This window comes from Amblyomma americanum, chromosome 1 (genome assembly GCF_052857255.1).
Source record: "Amblyomma americanum isolate KBUSLIRL-KWMA chromosome 1, ASM5285725v1, whole genome shotgun sequence".
NCBI classification, from domain to species: Eukaryota; Metazoa; Arthropoda; class Arachnida; order Ixodida; family Ixodidae; genus Amblyomma; species Amblyomma americanum.
In genome coordinates, this window is record NC_135497.1 from 95,700,521 (window position 1) to 95,718,029 (window position 17,509).

At 47.6% G+C, this 17,509-nt stretch overlaps 1 protein-coding gene and 1 pseudogene across 1 annotated transcript in view; both read right to left on the reverse strand.

Annotated features, from left to right (window-relative positions):
* Window positions 1-2,705: 2,705 nt before the first annotated feature.
* Window positions 2,706-4,022, reverse strand: LOC144113273 (innexin shaking-B-like; annotated as a pseudogene).
* An 8,592-nt stretch (window positions 4,023-12,614) lies between these two features.
* The window catches only part of LOC144113272 (uncharacterized), a 36,645-nt gene continuing 31,750 nt past the window's right edge, over window positions 12,615-17,509 (reverse strand). The window contains exons 15-16 of the mRNA XM_077646258.1: window positions 15,765-15,812; window positions 12,615-12,813 (exon numbers count right to left, since the gene is read on the reverse strand). Coding sequence (XP_077502384.1) covers window positions 12,751-12,813; window positions 15,765-15,812 — 111 coding nt within the window. The 3' untranslated portion in view covers window positions 12,615-12,750. The remainder of the gene's footprint in view (window positions 12,814-15,764; window positions 15,813-17,509) is intronic.

Here is a 17,509-nt window from a genome sequence, read left to right on the forward strand (position 1 = left end):
TATTCTTTCGTTCTGTGCGAGCGCAAAGGGATTCCCGTTAAGCAGTGTCTGCGGCTACCTTCATGATTACATAAGTGCAACTGATCGATTACCTTGTTAGCTGTATACAAAATTTTGTCGCTTGTCCAAAAATGCTTGATTCAATTGCCAGTAATTCATATTTCTTTAATTCATTTGACTGTTCCAATTTTTCTATTGATTTAGCCTTCTCACGCTATTTTCCCCGCGCAAATACGGATCATGAATACCTTCTTCCGCAAACAAAAAAACAGGAAGTGGGCCTGGAAGAGCCCCAATGGTGAAACTAAAAATGAAATCGACTTCATACCATGCACTAAACCTGGCATCATTCAGGATGTGGGCGTCCTCGGAAAGGTGCGCTGTAGCGACCACAGAATGGTAAAGTCTAGAATTAGCTTAGACTTGAAGAGGGAACGGAAGAAGCTAGTGAAGAAGACCATTAACGAGTTAGCCGTAAGAGGGAAAGCTCAGGAGTTTAGGATAGCGCTGCAAAACAGATATTCGGCTTTAACTGAAGAAGACGCTCTTGATGTTCATACAATGCACGATAATCTGACATCAATAATTACGGAGTGCGCAGTAAAAGTAGGCGGTAGGACAGTGCGACAGGATACCGGGAAGCTATCCCAGGTGACGAAAGATCTGATTAAGAAGCGCCAAAGCATGAGGGCATCTAACCCTACCGACAGAATAGAACTAACAGAGCTATCAAAGTTAATAAATAGCGCAAGGTAGGCGACATAAGGAAGTTTAATACGGAGAGAATTGAGCATGCTCTAAAGAACGGAGGTAGCCTAGAAGCAGTGAAGAGGGAACTAGGCATAGGTAAAAACCAGATGTATGCATTAAGAGACAAGCAGGGCAATGTCATTAGCAATATGGATAAGATAGTTAACGTAGCCGAAGAGTTCTACACAGACCTGTACAGTAGCCAATGTAATCAGAACGTTAATGAGAAAGACAGCAGTGCACAGCAATGCGTCATCCCGCCAGTAACGAAAGATGTAGTAAAGAAAGCCTTAGAAGCAATGAAAAGGGGAATAACAGCTGGGGAGGGTCAGGTAACAGCCGATCTGTTGAAGGATGGAGGGGACATCGTGCTAGAAAAACTAGCCACCCTGTATACGCAATGCCTTATGACCTGGACTGTACCAGAAGCTTGGAAGAATGCAAACATTACCTTAATTCATAAGAAGGGAGACGCCAAGGACTTGAAAAATTACAGGCCGATCAGCTTACTATCCGTTGCCCACAAAGTATTTACTAAGGTAATCGCTAATAGAGTCAGGGCAACGTTACACTTTAATCAACCAAATGATCAGGCAGGCTTTCGTAAAGGATATTCCACAATAGATCACATTCACACTATCAATCATGTGATAGAGAAATGCGCAGAATATAACCAACCTCTATATATAGCTTTCATTGATTACGAGAAGGCATTCGACTCAGTGGAAACCTCAGCAGTCATACAGGCATAGCGTAATCAGGGGGTAGAAGAGCCTTATGTCAAAATACTGGAAGATATATATATATAGCAACTTCACAGCTACTATAGTCCTCCATAAAGTCAGCAATAAAGTTCCAATAAGGAAGGGCGTCAGGCAAGGAGACACGATATCGCCAATGCTGTTCACCGCATGTTTACAGTAGGGATTTCGCGGCCTGAATTGGGAACAGTTGGGAATAAGAATAAATGGAGAATACCTAAATAATCTGCGATTCGCTGATGACATTGCCTTGCTGAGTCACTCAGGAGGTGAACTGCAAATCATGATCAATGCGTTAGACGGGCAGAGCAGATCGAGGGGTCTAAAAATTAACATGCAGAAAACCGAGGTAATGTTCAACAGCTTAGCAAGGAAACAGCAGTTCACAATTGGCAGCGAGAGCCTGGAAGTTGTGAAGGAACGAGTCTACTTAGGGCAGGTAGTGACAGCTGATCCGGATCATGAGAGGGAGATAACTAGAAGGATAAGAATGGGGTGGAGCGCATATGGCAAATTCTTGCAGATCATGAGTGGCAGTTTACCAATTTCCCTCAAGAGGAAAGTGTACAACAGCTTTATCTTACCGGTACTCACCTACGAGACAGAAACGTGGAGGCTAACGAAAAGAGTTCAGCTTAAGTTAAGGACCACGCAGCGAGCCATGGAAAGAAAAATGATAGGTGTAACGTTAAGAATCCGGAAGCGGGCAGAGTGGGTGAGGGAACAAATACGGGTTAATGACATCCTAGTCGAAATCAAGAGAAAGAAATGGGCTCGGGCAGGGCATGTAATGCGAAGGCAAGATAACCGCTGGTCCCTAAGGGTAACGGAGTGGATTCCAAGAGAAAGTAAGCGTAGCAGGGGGCGGCAGAAGGTTAGGTGGGCGGATGAGATTAGGAAGTTTGCAGGCAAAGGGTGGATGCAGCTGGCAAAGGACAGGGTTAATTGGAGAGACGTGGGAGAGGCCTTTGCCCTGCGGTGGGTGTAGTAAGGCTGATGATGATGATGAAGTACCTCATTGGGATTATCTACTGAACCTTGGCCAATCCCCCTGCGTGGGTATGTGCCATGCTTACTAAGGAGAAGAAGAAGAATTTCGAGTGATGCCTGTGCGTGTGTCCGTCGTGTCGCCGTTCGACCAACGCCAACCGACCTGCGCTTCGAATAAGCACCTTTACAAGAGCATTATTTTTTTCAGATTGGCGGTGGGGCTGAATGCACAGCCAGCGGCGCCTTCATCAGCCTTCGCGAAAGTTCGTTCACTACCTGGCTGAAGACTATCGAGTCCACGTTGGCCTACAAGGCCGAGGAGGAAGACGTCGCCAGCCGACATATGGCTGACACGACGGCCGAGATGCGCGCGTTGTCCGGGTAAAGCCAGCCCAGCAGCCGACGCCCGAGGGGCGCGCTCAGCAGTAGCAGTACACCGTAGATCACCGCCAGTGCGCCGGCGACCAGCAGGAGCGCGTACCAGAACCATAGGAAGGCGACCAGCTTCTTGTTGAAGATGTTCAGCGGCAGGACGCAGATGGTCTCGCGGTTCTCGAGCGCGCCAGAGTCGCCGTACTTGAGGAACGAGCACATAGCGATCCGCGGGAAGGCAATCACCGCTGGGTTAACGAACTCACGGCCCTCACGGCGTTGCCAGCGGAAAAGGTCCCAGCCGTAGGTAAGGAGCGATCCTCCCAGCACGTAGTCCGTGAAGCCGACCTGAGCTACGACGTTGAAGATGCTAAGCGCCTTGCAGATGGGGTACTACACCAGGCAGAAACGGTTAATTGTGATTCATGTTGACCACCAGGAAGTCGACCATCTGCGACCGAAGGTCTGCTCGGTCGTGCGTGATCGCCTAGCGGATGTTGAGGGCGTCCAAAATGGCGGGCACCTTGCCGCCTTCCCAGACCTTCCAAAGCCAGCGCTGCGCGTAGAAGCAGAGCGCCTGGGCGAACATCAGAAAGCAGACCCACTGGTAGTAGGTGCGGTACTTGCGGCCGCCCCTGCCGGGTCCCGCTCCAAGATAGGCGACGCTGCCGTTGTACGAGACGTTGAACAGACTGCGCAGGCTGAACGTAGACTCGACCCAGCAGAAGTTCACTACGCTCTCGGGCAGCGTCGGGCAGTAGCACTCAATGGGGGTGCCAACGTATTCAATGGCAGTGAGGAGCATGCAAAATGCCATCAGGAAGGCCACTGTGATACCCCTGTGCGGACGGAAGACTTTGCCATCGATGTGCACCGTGCGCAACTTGAAAAGCTTGCTCAAGTGGCCCAGAAGGTTGAACATGACTGGTTGAATTTAGACTTTGGTGAACGGTCTCGAAAATACGAGCTTCCATCAGAGTTTATTTTTCTTCTCTGGTATTAACCAGAACTTACAGAACGTAGCATTTAAATCATACTAATTCTAATGCATCAAGAAAAATTAACAGACACGAAAATACCTTCAGTATCTTTGTAGATCGGCAATTCTTCTCATGGATATTGCAGAGGGCACTGGAGTGGGGCATGTAAGGATGAGCAAAGGTTTCCTGGCAGTATAAGGTGAGTGGAGAGTTTGTATTTTCTAATGTTTCGTGTGCTTGCATGCATAACTGTGGAGGCCTTTATTAAGCAGTACATATGAATCTTGCCTAGTTGTGACGACATATCTTGTGGGAGCACTAGCTGAGCTAGAAGATAGCTACAAGATCTATCAAGATGTCTAAAAATTTCTTGCAAGCAGCCGACAAGCAATCAACACATCTATAAACGTTTAATAAGAGTATCAGAGGCCAGTTGACATGTTTACAAGACGGTTCATCTTGAAGATTACAAGAAGCCTGACAAACTTTTTTGGGTGTCTATAAGTTATCTTTGGGTCAGCTACGAAACATCCTCTAAAAACATCTTGTAACTCAAATAGGTGGAGTATTAGCTGAGCTAGAAGACAATTACAGAATGTCTGAAAGGTATCTGGAAATTTCTTGAAAGCCATTAATTCGATGTCTTCCCAACACAATTTTCAAACGTTCACAAACTGTTCGAAGATTCACTCAGGGCATCTTCAAGACGGGTTGGACATCTTGCCAAGATTACTACTTGTAGCCTGAAAGATGACAGCGTTCAGTGGAGTGGGTGGAGTAATGCCGAGGTCAAGATGGCCTACACGTTTCGAAGGAAGACGTTGTGGACCCGAGTATACATGTCCCGATGAAGTATATTTTGCGTCTGGCCCTGAAAACCTCCTGTGCGTCGTCTGTCATGTAGACAGCACCTGAGTAGGTACGTGCAAACATCCGGTGTTCAACGTATATGTAGTATTCCTAACTCTGCCCATGGTCTGCCGGGGCACTTAGCTCACAACCCTGAAAGTCCCGTTGATTCTGCAGGACTACCTTACCTGCTAAGATGCGATACTCGAACCACAACCATTTAGTCCTCGTCGTATATTCTTTCTTATTGCTATAAAGAAGTCCATATGCAAATACTTGCCACAATCCCAGCAGCTTTGGCCGTCATGGATAAGTCAGCAGCCCTTTGTGTCCTCTGAAAATACGATGGACCAGGGCAATCGCCCTCCCGCTTGACCCAAGAAAGTGGGCTAAGAAGTTGAACAAGCAGTTTTCAAACATGGATATTCCCACAAGCAGTCGCTTTGCTGCTCTTGCAAGAGGCGTTATCGACTTTCCTGAACGAACTCGCACGCCCCATTCCAGCTGCAGTGTACATAGTGTTGTGCGCGTGTGCTTTCTCTTCTTTTATGGACTCGAAACGCGTGCAACCTGTATATATCTATTATTGTGTAAGTGTATTTGTATATGTCCCCTCTCCCCCTATCCTTTCTTACTGGCCCCCGTCTCTTATTTCATTTCTCAATTCTGCCTGCTATCCTTTCTTTCCGCTGCCTCAGCTCAGGTGCCTCCGTAATGATGGCGGATGCCAACTAGGCTAGCAAAATTTTTTTCCTTCCTTTTGATTTTTATATTGCTAACGCGACAGCGTTAAGGAGCTCGTGTCACAGAAAAGTCGGTGTCGGCATAGGCGGCGTTGGCCGTCCACGAAAAATCCTCCTCCTCGCAATGTTTCTTCCCTTACGGCGCAGTACGGGTGTCCTGCGAGAATTGTGAGAGAGGCGTCATCTACTTTCCTTAAAACCAATTTTCATTTCATTTTCCTTCCCTTACGGCCCGGTTCGTGTGTCCTTTCCTCAAATTGTCCAACGGGCCACGCGTCGCGCCGAACGGACGATGGCGTTCCGTGCACCCCTTGGCAACGCTGCAACACGCTGTCGCGTCTCAATCTTACACCAAATTTTTGGTTGGCGTGTTCTTTGTTTCAAACTTTTCGTATTACCCCAGGACGCGTGATACACGCTGCGCAGTTCATATAAGTGCAGTAAATAATTTATTATCGCATTATTTATACTGAGCGATTTCGGTTTCTGAGCGCCGGGTGCGCTGCGACGTCACGATCAGGGAAGAGCAGCAACCCTGGTCACATGGGCCCCAAAAGTTGTGACGCATGTGTCGTCTGCTCTCGTACACATGCTGTGCATTGCAGCGCCTTTCGAAATCATAGGCCGACAGACTTGGTCGATCGGTACTGCGATGTGCTGAGAAAAGCCAAGCGAGCGAGGAGCCGAGTCCTGAAACCATGCGGCTCGCTTCGGCCCATCTCAGTCGCCATACCGCGTATGCCAACGCGGTTTTTGTGTTGTATTTCGCTTTGCCACGCCGACGCTCGACGGACGTCTGTGTCGGTGGCCCGTAGCTGACACATTACAGCGACACGATGCCTCACTTTTCCTACCGACCAATACCCGTCCCTGTATTCACTTCGCGCAGCCGCGCTGCGAGACATGTTCAGGGTCCCGTGGCTGCTGATTACGATTTCTGCTGCTAGTTTAGCATACAGTGCATGTATTCGCTAAATGAATGCTTCCAGACAATTGTACAGGGTTCAGAATTAACCGCAAGGAGACGTAACTCCTCCTGGAATGCGCCCATGACGACTGCACCTCGGCGCTACTTTTGTTCACATATCTGCATCTGTATACATGCTCTAATTGCGCGTTAGTTCGACAAGAATTGCAAACTGCGTTCCACTTAGGTTAATCAAGCTCATCTCTTTTGCACCGGTTTCGGGTTTACTTGTTTGCGCAGTGCGATAACTTTGCAAGGATCGCCGACTAATGCGGGCGCCAGCCTGGGGAATGCTTCATAGCCCTGCAGGTGAGCCGAAGGGTGAACATATGAAACGTAGTCGCTCGTTTCACTTATTCGTATTGCAGATCTCGAAGGTCCAAACCAGAGAGTCATCCTCTCATCGACGGGAAGGTTTCGCTTGGCCGCCGATATGAGATGCCGGCTGGTGCGTCAGCGACGGCAGACGTATATGCCGATCAACACACCGATCGCTTAGTCGCCGCGGAGCAGCGCCTCGCCGATGTCGCCGCTCATAGGACGTCACGTTACTGTGTTGTGATGTCACTGCTATTCACCGATATCGTCCAGGGCTCTACGTCACCACCCATAGCGCTAGCGATGGGCATCGATCGTCAGAAGGAGCACTTAGGGACTGTTTGGAGCTCAATTCAAATATATTTTAAGCGCTTGTTGCATCCAATACATTGCCGTGGGTGACCTTACATACAGAGGAAGCCCATAACAAGCTTAAGCTATAGCCTCAAAATTTGATGTCCCAACCCCTTTAAGCGTCCTCCAATTTTTTTTTTACTTTTGAATAATCTGCTACCACTACTAGTTTAGCTGACCACCCTGCTCACCGTGTCTTCACTCAGCTCCCAGACAACGCAGAGACGTCCTAAGTATGACCTCAGGATGCCCACATCAGGATGTTCAGACGTACTCAGGTTGTCCCGAACTGGTCCTCAAGCAGTCGAACTGGGATCCATTTGTCCGCCCGTCGCGCATACTCGGATGTCTTGAGGATCATATATGGGAACATTTTCGATGCTACTACAGGATGTTTTGAGCCTTTTTTTTCATAGCAGTGCTGTATGCATGGCTAATGTAAGAGAAGCCGACCTGAACAAGCGAAAAGAGGCACAACACTGGCTTACCATGCCCAGGACTGCAGAAAACTATAGCTCTATCTGGAGTTGAATTCTGCTGCCTAAATGGCAAAGACGAGTGGCGCAAAATTTTATCTACACAGTCCAACACCATCCCAAACATGTGGTACATAAGGCCAGGTTTAAAAGCAAATTAAACTATCTTTTTGAGTCACAGGGGTTTCCGGTAGTGAGAGCAGAGTGCGACAGATGATTGGTTTGGTTTATGGGGTTTAACGTCCCAAAGCGGATCAGGCTATGAGAGACGCCGTATAGTGAAGGGCTACGGAAATTTCGACCACCTGCAGTTATTTAACGTGCACTGACATCGCACAGTACACGGGCCTCTAGAATTTCATTTGCATCAAAATTCGACCGCCGCGGCCGGGATCGAGCCCGCGTCTTTAGGGCCGGCAGCCGAGCGCCGTAACCACTCAACCACCGCGGCGGCTAGTTCGACAGATTAAGTACGTTGATGCTCTCAGTTCAGTTCCACCATGCTGTCCTGCGACAGAGCGACTGTAGGACATTTGAGGAATTTTCATCCTGAAGTCATCCAGCAAAGTAGAAAGTTAGGACATTTAGCCATGCATGCATGATGCACTCAAAAAGCACCCAGAATGTCATTTACTGGAGGAGGACATTCTGACCATTTCAGGACGTTCTCAGTACATCTGTTGTTGTCAGGGCTGCCTTCATGCATACAATAGGCTAACCTCCGTGGACCAAAACCACAGCAACATATGCACTGCTTCCATCGCATGCATATCACACCAGTGACAACACTGCTCTAGACAATGCCATCGAAAAGACTCATCGCCGTCTAGAACTAACTCAGCACCATGGAACAGCGTCGTTCGCACTCCTCTCGAAGAATTCAAACAGAGGAGCTACATCATCACACGAACCATATCTCCAATAATCACTGGGTCACATGCCGGTACCTATACCTCTCATTAACTGCGACCACCATGACAATGGACAAAATATATTAGTGCTCATGGAGGAGGTGGCCACCCTCTTTGCTGCTCTTCGACCACACCATGGATAGCGCATCATCTGGTGGTTCAGTGGAAGTGCCGAGGCTTCGCTAATGATCGAGGCTTCTGAAGTAAAACATGTCCGCATTCGCGACGGCAAGCTCAAGGCAATGACCTTCTTTACAAGAGTACGTTTGGTTCCCTACCTCATCTGTCTGGTTTCAGTCATACGATTCCCCTTATAAATTCCTGATTATCGTTGCATCGCTTCCTCCCTAAAGCTGTATACGTAAATCTGTAGTGTATGTTCAGAGCAGCCGTGGTGACACAGCTGGTTATGGTGCTCGGCTTCTAGGCGCATATATGCGCGTACTGGCGCAACGCAACTGTGCATGATCCAACTGCTGCTTGCGAGATGTGGCATGTGGCCGCTGGGCGATATGATTTGACGAGGGCGGCGAAAGCAGCGCGCGCGGGATTCCGGCGGGAGCATTGCTGGGGCGCGGTCACGCTATCGGCGGCCAGCACGAGCCGGTGGGATGTAGCGACACCTTACCCGAAGGCAGATTAAAGAGGCAGGCCCGTGCACTTTCCTTTCCTTTCTTCCTCCCAGCAACAGCAGCGGCAGCAGTGGCTGCACGCGAGCAGGCTGGTTTCTTGCACCGCTTCGAGAACCCTTTTATCTGTGCAGTTTCATATCCCATTCACGCCTCAGTGTTTTTCGCCGCGCTCAGGTGTTAGCGCCCGTTTTTGTTGTAGTACGTCCGAGCATAGCGCCTGCTCTGCTCCGTCGCTACGTTCCCTGTTGCTGCGACAAGGAGAACGCCAGCGAGCAACCAGCCACGCATTGGTTTGGTCAGGAATAAACCGGTGTTTAAGTATGCCTTGAAGTGCTTCAAACCCCAATTGAAATTCGTTTCCTTCCCGCGTCGATCATGACACTAGAGCGTGCCCAGGATGGCAGTTAAGCTTTGCGCACGCTTGCGCTCTGCGCGGATCTCCATTCCGTTCAAGCTGTGATGGCGTCAGCAAATTTAATTCAGGTGTGAACACTTCACTTACAGCACTTAACTGTATCGCCGCGGCACAGCCACTGGTTCGGCGGCAACGTTACTTGATAAGTTCCTCCAGCAGTCACGGGTACGCCAGCCGCGATGTCTCGTGTATATATTCTGACGCATGAATGCGATGCAGCTGGCGATGAGTTTCATCATCATCAGCCTGACTACGCCTACTGCAGGGCAAAGGGCTCTCCCACGTCTCTCTAATTACCTTTCCTTTGCCAGCTGCTGCACCCACCGTATGCCCGAAAACTGCTTAATCTAATCCGCCCACCTAACTTTATGCCACCCCTGCTACGCTTGCCTTCTCTTAGAATCCACTCCATTCCTCTTAAGGGCCAGAGCAGTTATCTTGCCTTCACATCACATGCCCTGCCCAAGCCCATTTCTTCCTCTTGATTTCGACTAGGATGTCATTAACCCGCGTTTGTTCCCTCACCCACTCTGCCCGGTTCCGGTCTCTTAAACTTACACCTATCATTTTTCCTTCCATAGCTCGATGCGTTGTCTTTCACTTAAGCTACCCCTTTCGTTAGCCTCCACGTTTATGCCCTGTGGGTGAACCGGCAAGATAAAGCTGTTGCATACTTTTGTCTTGAGGGATCAGTGTTGTAGGCGTTACCGAAAGAAAAAGTAACTAAATACGTTACTCGTTACGATAAAAAAGGAACGCGTTACCGCCCTACGTTAGCTACAAAAAAAAGGTAATGTGTTACCGTTACAGAATAAAAGTGGCATACATTAATTGCGGTTACTCCATGGCTATAAATTTTAATCAGTGCATCTTCACTGCAAAAACTCACCATAAAGATTTTATAAAGCTCATATTTCGCATAAAACTTCTACCCCAAACAATGATTTTAGCCGAAATCCTGATTTAACAAGAATAATTAGCACAAATGTGCAGGAGCTTAGCAATGTTATATTGGCCTAAAGTTGCCTGTAGAGTTACATGCGATGGCTTCTAACTCTGGCACATGGTGAAGCCTCTTTCTGAATGTGACATTAAACACAAAATGACACTTCATCATCAATTTTCACTTCGCAAAGAAAGCATCACTGAACTCTCAACAAATTTACAATTCTGAAAAATGAGATGCTCAAAAATCCTCGGGATGCTTCTTCTCTTTAGAGAATTGTGTGCGAGTAGTTTGGGAAGGGGAGGTAGGTAAAGGCAAGTGTGTGAATGCGTTTTCGTGCATGTGTTTCGTGCTTTATGGCCCTTCTGTTTCTTTTAGTTTGGTGCGTCGTCAAGAACAGGTGTTTCCTGGCATGCATGCGAGCCCTCAACGAGGGTCTTCGAGACCACCTGTACATTTTGTTTATTTGCAGCGTCACTTTAGGTGCTCTGCATTTTTTTTTTGTGGGAGACAAGGGGGAGACAACTGGAATTAAAAGTAACTAGTAACGGCAGCGCAGTGTGAAATGTAGTTACGTGGGTCATCTACAAAGCTTTTGTTTTTTGAGATCCACTTTTTTCCTCTTCCGTGCAGCTTAAAAGGCAGAATTTGTAGACTCCAATACAGGAGGATTGTGTAGGACCCAAGAGGCCGCCGCTGCGAAAACAGTGCAGAAACGCACGCGTGCCGCAACTTGCCCCCTCCTCGTTGCTCCCTCCCTTCTGCCAACAAATGCGAATAACCCATCGCGGCAGTTCAGGATGAGGGTCCGCGCATTCAGAGCTATCACAGGGCCACAAAACCTTGGCAAGTCCCAGCAAAGCATGTTGCGCTTAGCTTAGTCAGTTTAGTATATGGGGGTTTAACGTCCCATAGCAGCTCAGGTTATGAGGTACGCCATAGTGAAGGGAAATGTAAAAAAGTGGTAGGGTTTTAACGCAGTTAAACCGAGTAGACGTGCGAAAGCATGTGTTTAGTCTTAATGGCTCACTGTTTTGCTTTGCTGGGTGATTGGCATGTCTGGCGACGATATTACTCGGGTTAAGGTCTGATCGAGGTTAAGCTGATCTGATCTGGAAGCAGGTGTGAACATACCTAAAACTTGCATCGAATGACACAAGATATAAGCATGAAGCTTAAAAATATTAACTGCTTTCAGCACAAGCAGAACTCAGCCTAACTACACACACCACCATACACTAAACTGACTAAGCTAAGCGCAACATGCTTTGCTGGAATTTGCCAAGGTTTTGTGGCCCTGTGATAGCTCTGAATGCGCAGAACCTCATCCTGAACGGCCGCGATGGGTTATTCGCATTTGTTGGCAGAAGGGAGGGAGCAACGAGGAGGGGGCAAGTTGCGGCACGCGTGCGTTTCTGCACTGTTTTCGCAGCGGCGGCCTCTTGGGTCCTACACAATCCTCCTGTATTGGAGTCTACAAATTCTGCCTTTTAAGCTGCACGGAAGAGGAAAAAAAGCGGACCTAAAAAACAAAAGCTTTGGAGATGACCCACATAACTACATTTCACACTGCGCTGCCGTTACTAGTTACTTTAAATTCCAGTTGTCTCCCCCTTGTCTCCGAGAAAAAAAAACGCAGAAGACCTAAATTGACGTTCAAAATGTACAGGTGGCCTCGAAGACCCTCATTGAGGGCTCACATGCATGCTAGGAAACACCTGTTCTTGACGACGCACCAAACTAAAAGAAACAGAAGGGCCATAAAGCACGAAACACGTGCACAAACACGCATTCACACACTTGCCTTTGCCTACCTCCCCTTCCCAAACTACTCACACACAATTCTCTAAAGAGAAGAAGCATGCCAAGCATTTTTGAGCATCTCATGACACCGTAACTAAAGGAAATTGGAAAAAGTACAAATGGCTCGATATCACTTTAACTTGGACGTTCATGCACAAGATGCTGAAACATGATCTTGAATGCGAAATGAATAAAATTACAAGCAGCCCACATCTCATGGCAGCATACTTTGCATAATGTATTCATCGAAATTTTTTTTTCAAGGAAAAGAATGACGCACATCCTAATGCATTTTGTCGACATAAAAAAGGATTCAAATAAGCGATGCTCTCACGGACATTTGGTGCACTCAGAATTCTTTATTGAGGCACAACTTGAAAACCATGAAAAGATAAATCGGGACTACTAGGAGTCATAGACACTCAAGCTTGAGTTGACCGATCTGTGCTTCTTTGGGGACGATGCACCTGCCGGCATTCCAGTTCAACTTGAGTCCTCTTTTTTCTCCAGCTTTGATTTTTTGGACGAAGCTGGAACTGCAGATGCCTTACAGCAATATGAAAGTATAATGCATACATTTAAATCCAACACTTAAAGGGTACCTGAAATAGTTTGCACCAAGGCTAAGAAAAGTGAAAGCCAGGTGAAAATCTTAGCTGGTCAAACTGGTTTAAGGACTTCAGTGAAAGCGCAGGTAGAAAGAAGGGACAGCATAGGACACAAGAGTAAAGAGCGCTGACTATGCGCTGACTCTTCATCAATCTGTATCAATCCTGGTTTAAGGAACAAATTCCCAGTAGATTCCAAATGGAACAAGTCAAAAACGAGCCAGATATCAACTGGTTTTGTTGGAATTAGGTCGCAACTAGTTCTTTAAACCAGTTTGACGGCTTAGGATTCCTGCAGGAGATGGGCAATTCAACATCCATCAGTACTGATAGATACTGAATTGCCCATCATCCTTCTGCAAAAATTTTAGATCTAGCTTATGTAGCACCACAGATATCAGCAATTAAAAATGAACCCCTTCCTTTTCTTTTCCACTCGTACACCAGAGTGAGCCACAACAAAAATTATAGGCCGGTACTCCACCGTCTTGGCTCAGTTTACTTTTATTTTTGGCTGCTCACTCCCCTGCCACAGCACTATAGACTGGATCTTCTTCAGCTGTTCATGCCCCCGCCTCCATCATTTACAAATATCCTTGGGGTTTTTGGCAAGCCAATTACAGCCTCCTCATAACTGATGTCATGCGGGCCACATGTCATTGCATTGCAAGATTTTGACAACTTGTATGCGGCATGAATGCTCAATAGAATTTATTCTACATACTGTAAAATTCCGAGCAAGCGCCCCCATCCCCGCAAGTCGAAATTACTGGCGAAGTAGGGGGCGGCGCTATCCCGTAACAGGGCCGAAATTCAAGATCGTGGCGACACTTTCCTGCCAGAAAAAAAAAAAAGGTGCACTGCACATGGATTTAAAACATCCTGCCACTCTTTCCCGCTCGAAGAACTCTAAGAGCGCATCGTCCACGTATTCACTAAACATCCGCGCGCCGTTACTCAACTTTCTTTGAGGTTTTGCTTTCCCGTAGGTTTGCTGTAGCAACTTCCCAGCATTCTTGTCCCATTCCCGTATCCGTTTCCGGTCGAGTTTGAGTCTCAAGACGTTTGGTGCATGTAAAGTTGCGCTTCATCAACGTGTACATTTTTTTCCCCCTTAGCTTGAGGTCACTGCGGGCCTCTAGTCTGTGTGGAGAGCTCTCAGTGAAGCTCCAAGCTACCCCCTACCCACGTTCCCCCTCCCACAAACAGCGGCAAAGGCACAGGAGTCATTCGCCGCTTGACAGCACCACTGTGACGGCCAAAGACTCCTGGTTTTGTTAAAGGGGCCCCGAAACACATTTTTAGAGCATTGTTTTGCCTGTTGGTTGCATTGAATTAGTTATATTGATGCTATTAGCATCGGTCGTACCACGTATACTGTGGTTTTTAATATTTTAATTAGCTTGCAAAAACAAATTCGTGCCGCTGACAGTGTCACCATACAGTGGCGGTTTTTAGCAGCGGATATAACATCGCTTTGTGCGAGCTTGATGATTGGACAAAGAGTAAATATACTGCAAATTGCGTTAATAATTAGAGATACGTTTTGTCAAGTTTTTGTGTTTTATATTACAATAACAAAACCAACTTGTTTGCCCTAGATAAAAGCACTCAAAATCAAGTAAAACAAAAACACGCCACCAGAGGCACTGGCTACATATTGTATCAAAGGACTTTGCGCCTTTCTGTAAACATCCTACGGCCTAGCACTAAATACTTATGGCTACTCTCTATGTGTCTGAGAGCGGCTTTGCGGAATCGATCCGATCAAGCCATTGCACTCTATAAGCGTTCATTTCGGTCCCAAGGAAGGATGCATTCGTTTCACATTTAGCAGGCAGTGCGCATCATCAGCTTGTGGAGGATCACCGGGCGGTGGCACCAGATGGCGCCATGTTCCCGTCAACAGCACGCGCTCCTTGCTCGCCGTAGCCGTAGCCAACCAGCGCGCTAGGAGCGACGGGCGATGGTTGGCGGTAAGCAGTAGCGGTACGCACTATGGTAAACGTGTCTGATATCTTGCGCAGGCTGCCACACCGTCGCAGTATCTCGCACTCGAGTTCACATCCATAAGTAAGGGAACGTCACTGCTCAGTGTTCCCTTCTGCGCCGCCGACATGACAGTGAAGCATCGCTGGGTCAGCTGGGCGTTCACATGGTTGTCGTAACCATGCAAACGGTGCTGCCAGCCTTGGCATGAACGAGTTACAGAGAACAGGCAACCATGGAGTGCAAACTTACGCCACGTGCTAAGATAGGCTGTTCTGATTGGTCGCCCTGAGTGTCTTCATTGGGAGAGTGAAATGGGAATGGGAAGCTGCGCAAAAATCGAGTTGAGGGCAGCATTTTGTTTGCATGTATTTTGAAATTTCTTCATTGAATAACTCCCGTTCCTATGCATCGATTCTCGTAATTCCTTTTGAGTCAGCATCTGTGTGACATAAAGAATCCGTTTAAAGTGTAACCAGCAAGCAGTGTTTCGCAGCCCCTTTAAGCGAGGCGCACACAACGAGCACGTGGTGCCACTTGGTCTAAGGCAGCATTCCCATGGCGGCAGATCCCCATACTGCACCTGTAGGGTGTCTGCGCCCGTGTTATCCGCAATGCACATGTGCCAAAACCAGTATGGCGGCATACACAGCTGAAAGACACACAGCTCCCATGACTTTCCTGGGATGAGTCTGAGCTGACTGCAGCCATTCTTCTCCGCATGGCATTTATAATCTAATGGACCATACGAGCAGCAAGGCAAGCTAATGTGAGACACATGGAGATGCGTGCCCCTTTCCGACGCTTCATGCTGGGTAGCACTGGTATGCTTCACGTCACTTCACAGACTAAGAAATAAGAAAATACAATAGTTTTCAACTGCTAAAAAGAGCCACTTACAGTGCAAGGATGCTTTCGCTTGCATGGTGAAGCCTTTACTGGTGTTTTCTGCAAGAAAGCTTACTGTCAGATCAGTGATAGTGTGTCTAGCGATATATGCACAAAATATGCCTTTATGTCACGAAAAGAAATAAGTTTCAACTGGAAGCACACTCTCCCAGTTACTCTAAAGCAGTAACCGCATGAGGCGAAAATTCGTGGCGACACGCCGCGCGATGGCATCGCGCGATGGGCTGAGGGCCGCCGAAGCACTGTCGCTCATCGCGTCGCCCAGGTTCTGGGTTTGCAAAAAATTTCGCTCATCGCCCGGAAATGCCATGCGAGACTAGCCAATGACGGTAGGCCTTGCGGGTGAGTAACTTCCGATCCGTCTTGCGCGCGAAAGTCGATTTTTTTTTTCAGCGGGCTTTCCGCGCGGAGCAACAGCCGACGCATCCCTCACCATGGCAGCTATGCAAGAATTTAATGAAATGCTCATTAATGAAGTTATAAAGTAAAGGGTGTTGTGGGTATGTCCTACACGCACTATAAGTCGCAAGAGCGCAGGAATGTCGCCTGGCGCCTCATCGCAGCGTCCCTCGGGCGCACGTTTCTGCGTCACGTGACTTTCTGTAGACTAAAAATAAAATTATTACCTAAATATATTTTTCAATGTTTTTATTGTGTTTTATCTTGTATGAAGCCTTAAGAGCATTGTTCTACGCATTAATTAACGCAAAATGACTGAACGCTGAAGCAGCCGCAATCGAGCAACACTGAAAACGCGCCGCTCCGACGCCGAGTCCCGTCGCTTCGTGCGGTTTGCGCCAGCGGCAGCGATAGGCGACGGCGGCGTCACCGCGCGACGTATCGCGAAGGAATATCGCCTCATGCGGTTACCGCTTAAAAGTGAGGGTGCAAGAGAAACGAATAGGCAGTAATGTGGCAACATGATGAGGACCCAGAAATTGTGCTCACAGATTGCTTTAGGTTTAGCACCTTGCCAGACTTTCCTGTGGCATGGCATGCAAACAATTGTAGTAACAATAATTGACAAGATAACTTTGTATTAAGCACAGCTACCCTGTCCCCTGGCCAGCCACTACCACGTACAAAATTGAGTTTGTATTCTTATTTTTTAATGAAGTGCTCAACATACTGCACAATGCTCATGCAAAACATGCGTAATATTTCTCACTGAACTCCTTTCACTCCACTGAAACATTTGTTCGACCAGGGAGGCATGAAACCTCACAGTGACACACATATCGCTGCTGCTGGTTTCAAGACTAAAAAGGGCAACGAGGAGTCTTGTTCATGCTTTAAGGCATTTGCAGAGAAGTCATGCAATCGTTTGAAAAAAACAAAGCCATCCCTCAACCTAGATACTAAGTGATTGAGCACAACAAGGTCGAGCCCATATGGCCTAGCGGTCAGTAATCAAGTGCACAACTACTATGTGGCTGTGGTTGGCACACAATAAAAGGAAACCCTTTATTTGATTCTATGTGCACTAATGCATGCAAGCCACAGCTCCCATAATTGGTTTATGGATCCCAGCCCACATCTTCTGCATCAGTAGCCAGGCACTATAAACCAGTCAGCCACTGTGGCAGTTACAGCTCCCATGAGGAAAATAATAAGTATTAGCATTTTTCAGCTTCTACGATAGACAAGCAGAAACAAGGGACTGAGATAACAATTATAGGCACAAGTACAGCTCGACGAAACTTGATAAGAAACACAGCAGCAAAGAAAGCCTGATG